This window comes from Salmo salar, chromosome ssa05 (assembly GCF_905237065.1).
Source record: "Salmo salar chromosome ssa05, Ssal_v3.1, whole genome shotgun sequence".
In the NCBI taxonomy this organism is placed as follows: Eukaryota; Metazoa; Chordata; class Actinopteri; order Salmoniformes; family Salmonidae; genus Salmo; species Salmo salar.
The window spans coordinates 14414302-14423574 of NC_059446.1; the positions used below are offsets into that span (position 1 = coordinate 14414302).

Genomic DNA, 9273 nt, shown 5'->3' on the forward strand with positions numbered 1-9273 from the left:
GACCCCACTGACACTGTACTTTGGAAAGGCAATCAGTTGAAAAAACTACAAACCACTTCCTGGTTGGATTTTTTCTCAGGCTTTTGCCTGCCATATGAGTTCTGTTATACTCACAGACATCATTCAAACCGTTTTAGAAACTTCAGAGTGTTTTCTATCCGAATCTACTAATAATATGCATATCCTACCTTCTGGACCCGAGTAGCAGGCAGTTTAATTTGGGCACATCATTCATCTGAATTTCCGAATACTGCCCCCTGTCACTAAAAAGTTAAATAATGCAAAAACAAAGTGTTGGAGAAGAAAGTAAAAGTGCAATATGTGCCATGTAAGAAAGCTAAGGTTTAAGTGCCTTGCTCAGAACATGGGAACATATGAAAGCTGGTGGTTCCTTTTAACATGAGTCTTCAATATTCCCAGGTAAGAAGTTTTAGGTTGTAGTTATTATAGGAATTATAGGACAATTTCTCTCTATACGATTTATATTTCATATACCTTTGACTATTGGATGTTCTTATAGGCACTTTAGTATTGCCAGTGTAACAGTATAGCTTCCGTCCCTCTCCTCGTTCCTACCTGGGCTCGAACCAGGAACACATCGACAACAGCCACCCTCGAAGCAGCGTTACCCATATAGAGCAAGGGGAACAACCACTCCCAAGTCTCAGAGCGAGTGACGTTTGAAACGCTATTAGCGTGCACCCCGCTAACTAGCTAGCCATTTCACATTGGTTACACCAGCCTAATCTCGGGGGTTGAAGTCATAAACAGCGCAATGCTTGAAGAATTGCTAAGAGCTGCTGGCAAAACGCACGAAGGTGCTGTTTGAATGAATTCTTACGAGCCTGCTGCTACCTACCATCGCTCAGTCAGACTGCTCTATCAAATATCAAATCATAGACTTAATTATAACATAATAACACACAGAAATACGAGCCTTTGGTCATTAATATGGTCGAATCCGGAAACTATCATTTCGAAAACGAAACGTTTATTATTTCAGTGAAATACGGAACCGTTCCGTATTTTATCTAATGGGTGGCATCCCTAAGTCTAAATATTCCTGTTACATTGCACAACCTTCAATATTATGTCATAATTATGTGCAATTCTGGCAAATTAATTACGGCCATTGTTAGGAATAAATGGACTTCACACAGTCCGCAATGAGCCAGGCGGCCCAAACTGCTGTATATACCCTGACTGCTTGCACAAATGACACAAATTTATGTTAGCAGGCAATATTATCTAAATATGCAGGTTTAAAAATATATACTTGTGTATTGATTTTAAAGAAAGGCATTGATATTTATGGTTAGGTACATTGGTGCAACGACAGTGCTTTTTTCGCAAATGCGCTTGTTAAATCATCACCCGTTTGTCGAAATAGGCTGTGATTCGATGAGAAATTAACAGGCACCGCATCGATTATATGCAACGCAGAACACGTTAGTTAAACTAGTAATATCATCAACCATGTGTAGTTAACTACTGATTATGTTAAGATTGATCGTTTTTTATAATATAAGTTTAATGCTAGCTAGCAACTTACCTTGGCTTCTTGCTGCCCTCGCGTAACAGGTAGTCAGCCTGCCATGCAGGCTCCTCGTGGAGTGCAATGTAAGGCAGGTGGTTAGAGCGTTGGACTAGTAACCGGAAGGTTGCAAAAACGAATCCCCGAATCCCCCCTGAACAAGGCAGTTAACCCCCGTTCCTAGGCCGTCATTGAAAATGAGAATGTGTTCTTAATCTGACTTGCCTAGTTAAATGAAGGTGTAAAAAAATAAATAATAATTGGCAAATCGGTGGCCAAAAATACCGATTACCGATTGTTATGAAAACTTGAAATCGACCCTAATTAATCGGCCATTCCGATTAATCGGTCGACCTCTAGAACAAAACCTGGTTCAGTCTGCTTTCCAACAGGCACTGGGAGACAAATTCACCTTTCAGCAGGACAATAACCTAGAACATAAGGCCAAAATACACTGGAGTTGCTTACCAAGATGACATGGACTAGTTACAGTTTTGACTTGAATCGGCTTGAAAATCTATAGCAAAACTTAGCAATGATCAACAACCAACTTGGCAGAGCTTGAAGAACTGTTTTAAGAATGATGTACAAATATTGTACAATCCAGGTGTATAAAGCTCTTAGAGACTTACCCAGAAAGACTCACAGCTGTAATCGCTGCCAAAGATGACTCTAACATGTATTGACTCAGGGATATGAATACTTATGCAAATTATATATTTCTGTATTTCATTTGCAATAAATTTACCAACATTTCTCCAAACATGTTTTCATGGGGTATTGTGTGTAGATGAGTGAGAGAAAAACATATATTTTATCCATTTTGAATTCAGGTTGTAACACAACAAAATGTGTAATAAGTCAAAGGAAATGAATACTTTCTGAAGGCACTGTACTAAACCAGACTGGAAACACATAAAAGTCTTAATAATGAACTGACAACATACCGACAAGTGTACAGGCTGACATTATTGTTACAAACTGTACTGGTCTAACAGACAGTACTGTACGTGTTCTGATAAGAGATGATGATTTCCTACCGTTGGGTAGAAGATTCCAGCTGCTCTGAGTGAACTTGGGACTTTGGCTTTTGGCCTGGTGTAGTATTAAAATGCCTAGTAAAGTAGGCAGGATGCCGAGTAAAGTAAAACTCATCTACGAGGGAGGAAAGAGAGAGCCAGGGAGGAGAGAGAGAGATAATATTGTTTAGTCAAATAAATGTCAAATATAAAATCTAAGTTTCTATCCATGTTCATTACTTAATTAAAGTGCTCATAAGACATATAAAATAGGATGTACAAAATTAATAATTGATCTGCATAATACATTTATAGATCAACTAGTTCATTTAAAATGAAATTGTTCATACCTTTAGACAACACTCAAACATCTTCTGATCACCGCTTATCCTCTGAATAACACTGAAGTCCAAACAGTGGCTTTTAATGTGTCAATGTCGATGACATTTAACATCCAATAGAATTCCCCCGTTGCGAAAAGTACAGAAGGGCAGAACGAGGAACTCAATCACATTCTAACCTTCCTAAAACAGGCATGATAATAGAAGACTGTTCAGGCATGCTCTTTCTCTCTTTCTCACTTCCATATACATTTACATTTTACATTTTAGTCATTTAGCAGACGCTCTTATCCAGAGCGACTTACAGTAGTGAATGCATCCATTTTATACATTTCATTTCATGCATTTTTTATGATTTTTTTTGCCAGGAGAAAAGTGCAGCAAGATCATTAATGATGGCTACAAGCATGGGCGTCATGCACCCCAAAAATCAGAGCGGGCACAAACCAGGTGAGGATGGCTTTTGCCTGCAAGCTAGAGCCATAAAATGTATGCTTGATTCTATGTCGAAAGCACAGTGAGCTCCAAAGGTTTTGGGACAGTGACACATTTCTTGTTGTTTTGGTTCTGCACTCCAGCACTTCTGATCCGAAACGACACATATGATATGAGGTTAAAGTGCCGACTGTTTATGGTATAGGAAGGTACTCATGAATCCTACCTACTTCATTGAAAACCAGAGTTGGAGAGCCTTTAGCCACAGTCCAATAAAAATGTGCTTTGATTCCATCTGAAAAAGATGACCTGTCCTCAACTGAATGTTATTTGTCGAGTGGATTTCATACACAAGAAAGAGTCGACGAGACACCTTCTTTTACATTTCTTGTATTCATCAGTTTTCCTTATTCCAGCAAAAATGCAAGAGCAGTAACAGTCAAGATTCCAGCATTCTTCCATCTACCCACTAACATTATCCGCCAAAAATATTTGTAGTGATATCATCTGTATACAATTATCCAATGCTAAATGTTAGTTTTTTTATGATTAAACATCTCTCAAAGAAAAAAAAAAAAGGTGATGAAAGCTAAAAAGTGATGTCATTAGATAAAGTAGGTACAGTAGTAAGAGAAAGTGACAGGAAATAAAACAAAATGGAAAAACATAAACATTTTAAAAACATAAACATCTTTTTACATAAACATATGCTACCTACATATCCCTAGACTTTTTGCCTTGCATTCTTTCAAAGGTTTTATTAGTTGCCTACATAATTGCTTCATATCTGTAGGGCACTAGGGGGTAACTAGCCCTCCAAAGAACAATATCTAATTGCTGACAAAAAAAGCAACATTTGGAGAAGAAAATTTAATGTGGATTGTGTCATGCTTAGGCAAATAAAGTATAACGGGAAATAAATGGCTCCAATTTTACACTTTTTTTTGTTATTTCATTAAATGTTTTTAGAAAAGGGGCATTTTTTTAAAGTCCCGGTGTAACTGGCCCACTATGAGAAGATTTGATGTAAAGTCCATCTTTTTACCTCACCTGCACATTAATTTTCTTTGTTTTCCTTTTCCATACAATCCATTATGTACAATTGCACTACATATTATTTAAATGCAAGATTTTAATTCCCAGCAGTCTTTAAAATGACATTCAGGAGCAAAATGTTTTCAATAGTTGTTTTTAATTCATTTTATTTTCATTGGAATGTAACTAATAACATTGTACTATAACATTTCATAACAACTTAACTAATTCCTTGTAACACTGACCTGGCAACTCTTATGCTCTGCGAAAGCTATACCCAGTAAAATTGGAGCACAACTCGTGAGCCCACCTCCTGCACTGCTCATACCTAATCCAGTTCCCACCTGCACTGCTCACACCTAATCCAGTCCCCACCTACACTGCTCACACATAATCCAGTCCCCACCTGTGAGTGAGAACAGGGAGAGATGCCAATTGAAAAGCTCTTAAAAACATAGCTAGTTATCCAGCAATATGACATAAAAAGCTGTGTCAAATAGCTTAAAGGCTATAAAGTAACTTTAACTGTAAAGCTATCAGTCACTTGTTTAAACATTTTACAACTGCAATTAAGTTACGTTATCTTTTTAATTTATTTTACCTCAGACAATATGGTAGTAAGGTTGCTGGCTACCTTGTAGCCTCAACCATCCCCTCTCAAAATCAATCTCTTCACTTTGATTACAATTATTATCCTTCTTATCCATAACTTTATAAATGTAAACATGGTATGTAATTGTGCAGTAAACACCAGTCATACCAAAATGGTTTCATATAAGCCTATGCCTTTTTAATGTTATTATTTAGGAATACTCTGAGAATGTAATAATTGAGTTGATGTGACCCTGAAGGGACTGAGGGAATGAAATTATGTAACGAAGGTTCACTTTCTTTGAGACTTGTTTGTCTGCTGTCATGAACCGGCTCGTAGCCCGTAACAAAGAGGGAAACAACGTGGAGATGACGGAATAAGAGCAAAAAGTAAGAGCAAAGGGAAAGAATTCGGCAAACAGAGTGGGAGGGTCGTCACACTGTGATGATGCACCTTTGCAGGTATGTGAAAGGTAAAACAACAATACAACTAAGAGGTTGTTGTCTACTTTCCTCCTCACAGATGAAGTAATGTAGCTAACATTGGAATCCCCTGACAGTGTGCAGTACAGTTTTAGACATATGAATTAGTCAATTGATTCGCTGTCTTTTCAGTGCAGTGACATAAATGGCAAAGATATTATGGCAAAGACTGGAAAGTTGTCATATACTGTCAAAATAGTATGTAATGATCATTCAATTAAAACGATACTAAATGAGTTTATCATTCATGTTAGAATTCTGTCAGTAGAATGTAAAATCTGTAATAGAACACCAAATTCAATGGTGAACCATTGTGATGTCAGTGTCAGGTAGAGCTGAGAGGGACAGCACTTCTGTAGTGATCAGTCAGTGTCAGGTAGAGCTGAGAGGGACAACACTTCTGTAGTGGTCAGTCAGTGTCAGGTAGAGCTGAGAGGGACAGCACTTCTGTAGTGGTCAGTCAGTGTCAGGTAGAGCTGAGAGGGACAGCACTTCTGTAGTGGTCAGTCAGTGTCAGGTAGAGCTGAGAGGGACAGCACTTCTGTAGTGGTCAGTCAGTGTCAGGTAGAGCTGAGAGGGACAGCACTTCTGTAGTGGGCAGTCAGTGTCAGGTAGAGCTGAGAGGGACGGCACTTCTGTAGTGGTCAGTCAGTGTCAGGTAGAGCTGAGAGGGACAGCACTTCTGCAGTGGTTAGTGAGTGAGCCAAGATGAAGCTAAAGAAAGGAGCTCTTTTAAATTATCTGGACTTTGACAGTGTCTACTGTCTTCTCTCCCTGCGCAACGGCAAAATACTGTCTGATTACTTCAAACTACTGGATGTCCACAACAGGAACACTCTAAATGGTAGATTGTGGCTTTATGTCTAAGTATTCCTGAGTTCATTCATGTACTTAGATTTGTGTGGGTAATGTGGCGAGAGTAACATGACAGAAAAACATTGGTAAAAACATTAAAATTTGTGTCTATGTATTCATAGACATCCAGCTAATTTGTGTCCTCATAACGTGTATGGGTGTAACCTGACAAAAAAAATTATGTTGGTTATTAAAACATTTCTCCACAAACTTTATTAAAGCAGCAAACAGTAGGCTAAGTGGCCATTTCTCTTCTTCTTACAGACATCCAGTTCTACCACTTCATGCACCATGTGACTGACCTAAAGAAGAAGGAGATCATGATGACCTTTGACATGTTAGACTGGAACGCCAGCGGAGAGATCGGCTTTGAACAGTTCTACATGCTGGTCTGCATCCTGCTCTGCAGCGAGGTGGTGTTCCTCTCTCTCTCCCCCTCCCCCTCTCTGTGTGTGTGTGTGTGTGTGTGTGTGTGTGTGTGTGTGTGTGTGTGTGTGTGTGTGTGTGTGTGTATATTTGTCTTGTCTGCCAACATTGAACTATATTATGTCATAATGGTTACTACAGAACCATGTGGTCAGGAGAATAGAGCTTGTGTGTCAGAACCGTGTGGTCAAACTGAAGGTCATTAAAGTCCATTATTTGTTGATCTTGTTAATCATGGCGAAACAACTTCTCATATCTGGCAAAGAGATGAAAACCCCTTTATCACAACCTGCTTCCCAATTCCCCTTTCACATCTCATTCAACAATTACAGTCACCTTTACAGATATAACAAAAGGCTTTTTACGGCCATGATTCAATGTTGACCAGAAAACAGAGGTTTCATAGAAATGTTTTCTATTAAAAGTTTTCTATTTAACCCTTGTTTTACCAGGTCAGTTGACTGAGAACACTTTCTCATTTACAGCAACAACCTGGGAAAGGAGAGGGGGGATGAATGAGCCAATTGGAAGCTGGGGATGATTAGGTGGCCATGATGGTATAGGGGCCAGATTGGGAATTTAACCAGGACACCAGGGTTAACACCCCTACTCTTACAATAAGTGCCATGGGATCTTTAGTGACCACAGAGAGTCAGGACACCCGTTTAACGTACCATCCGAAAGACCTTACAAAAGAAAGACCAATGTCCCCAATCATTGCCCTGTGGCATTGGGATAAAAAAAAAATTGTCCAGAGGAAAGAGTGCATCCTAAACCACTTCCAGCTGCGTCTGGTCTCCCATCGAGGGACAAACCAGGACCAACCCTGCTTAGCTTCAAAGGCCAGCCAGCAGTGGGATGCATAGTGGTATGCTGCTGGCTTGAATGTGTGTGTGTGTGTGTGTGTGTGTGTGTGTGTGTGTGTGTGTGTGTGTGTGTGTGTGTGTGTGTGTGTGTGTGTGTGTGTGTGTGTGTGTGTGTGTGTGTGTGTGTGTGTGTGCTTGCATGCGTGCGTGTGTGTGTGTGTGACCTCTTCCAGTACCACGTCGAGAAGAACTTTATCTTCCGTCACTCCAGGCCGGTGTTTGAGTTGCTGGACATGGACGGAGGTCGCACCATCAGCCCCGCCGAGTTCCAGGCCTCTGGCTTCCTGTTCAACCTCAAGGGACACGCCCTCGATAAGATTTTATACGAGTTCGACGTCTCCGGAGACGAGGTACACTGACTCTCTGGGTTTGAAATGGCAGCCTATTCACTATACTGTATAGTGCACTACCTTTGACAAGGGCCCAAGATCTTCTAGTTTGATGTCTCTAGTTAGAGACGTCCTACTCTAAGCCGTGATACGTCCTGGGCTGTCCAGAGACAGCGATGTCTCCACTAACCAGCTTTAGGTTGCCCTCTATGTGTTTATCTACAAAGCATACTATACACCTCTGTGTCTCTATTAGCACCTGAACTACAAGGAGTTTAAGATGTTCACTATGGCCTGTATCGACATGCAGGAGGAGACCAAGAAGATGCAGAAGTAAGGATTTAGTCTGATAACTTTAATTATTTTATCATTATTGCTTGTAACATATTTCTAAGCACTTTTACTTTTCTTTATTCGTAATTTATTTTCCTTTCATTGCTTGGATTTAATACTTATTTTGAAGAATGTTTTAATATGTTTTAAATACATTTGGATGTGTTTTGAACCCAGGTTACAGGTAAGGAGAACCAACACCCCCAGACAGGAAAGAGGTGCGACCAACGCAGGGGTAACAAACACACCTCCCGACTCACACAGCGGATGCAGCAGCCACACTGACTGAGAGATATGGAGAGAGGGAGAGAGGGAGAGAGGGAGAAAGAGGAGAATAGAGGAGGAGTGAAGTTGTTTACACGGCTGAGAAAAAATAAAGATGTTTGTTTAGGAAGTGTTTCTTGTCTATACCTGGCAGAGGTGTTTGTAGAGTGCGTGTGTGTCAGCGTTCATGCAGGTAAGTGTGTGAATATGTGTGTGTGTCTGACGAAACACAACAGCCATACCAACATGAGCCACTGAAACTGGTTATCCACCTCTGCCAAAGGAACTACCAGGTTACAGTACCATGCTATACAGCTGAATCTACTCCTATACCTCAAAACATTTCCCTTTAGGCTCTAGGACTCTCGTTGAGTGATCCTCTGAGGTTTATTGCTACCACAAGTCTCTTCCAGGATTTCTATAACTCCTCTGTACCTCTGACTCTGAGTGGCCTGAGGGAAGTCTTCGTGTTTCTCTGTACCTCCAACTCTGTGTGACCTGAGGGAAGTCCTGATGTTTCTGATTGACTCCGAGGACACAGAATTACCCTCACTTCTCAGAAACCCCAGTCTCACTAACCTTTCACTCCGATACCACTCTTGTTCATGTGCAGACTCTCTGACCACTCATACCCACTCACTTGCTCAGAGGGAAGTGTACTGCATGACACAAATGTACATGACATCATCCCCACTTCCATCAGACACAGAGAAATCGGCAACAACGATGATGTAATGCAGATATCTATCGTTGCCTATTGGA

General features: G+C 40.3%; 2 protein-coding genes across 2 annotated transcripts in view; one reads left to right on the forward strand and one right to left on the reverse strand.

Moving 5' to 3' along the window:
• The window catches only part of LOC106604286 (interleukin-12 subunit beta-like), a 33380-nt gene extending 28690 nt beyond the window's left edge, over positions 1-4690 (reverse strand). The window contains exon 1 of the mRNA XM_014198775.2: positions 4675-4690. Coding sequence (XP_014054250.2) covers positions 4675-4690 — 16 coding nt within the window. The remainder of the gene's footprint in view (positions 1-4674) is intronic.
• Positions 4691-5783: 1093 nt separating this feature from the next.
• On the forward strand, positions 5784-8605 carry LOC106604290 (EF-hand calcium-binding domain-containing protein 9). The gene is made up of 5 exons (XM_014198783.2): positions 5784-6282; positions 6558-6706; positions 7759-7935; positions 8171-8247; positions 8425-8605. Exons 1-5 carry the CDS (start codon positions 6147-6149, stop codon positions 8534-8536), a joined length of 651 nt encoding a protein of 216 aa, XP_014054258.1. The 5' UTR covers positions 5784-6146; the 3' UTR covers positions 8537-8605.
• Positions 8606-9273: the final 668 nt, after the last annotated feature.

What these genes read in the sequence shown, in the direction of transcription:
- LOC106604290 (XM_014198783.2), top strand. Translation starts at nt 6,147, where the DNA reads ATGAAGCTAAAGAAAGGAGCTCTTTTAAATTATCTGGACTTTGACAGT. An exon ending in CAACAGGAACACTCTAAATG is followed by an intron (nt 6,283 to 6,557) that starts GTAGATTGTGGC and finishes TTCTTCTTACAG; the next exon opens with ACATCCAGTTCTACCACTTC. An exon ending in GCATCCTGCTCTGCAGCGAG is followed by an intron (nt 6,707 to 7,758) that starts GTGGTGTTCCTC and finishes GACCTCTTCCAG; the next exon opens with TACCACGTCGAGAAGAACTT.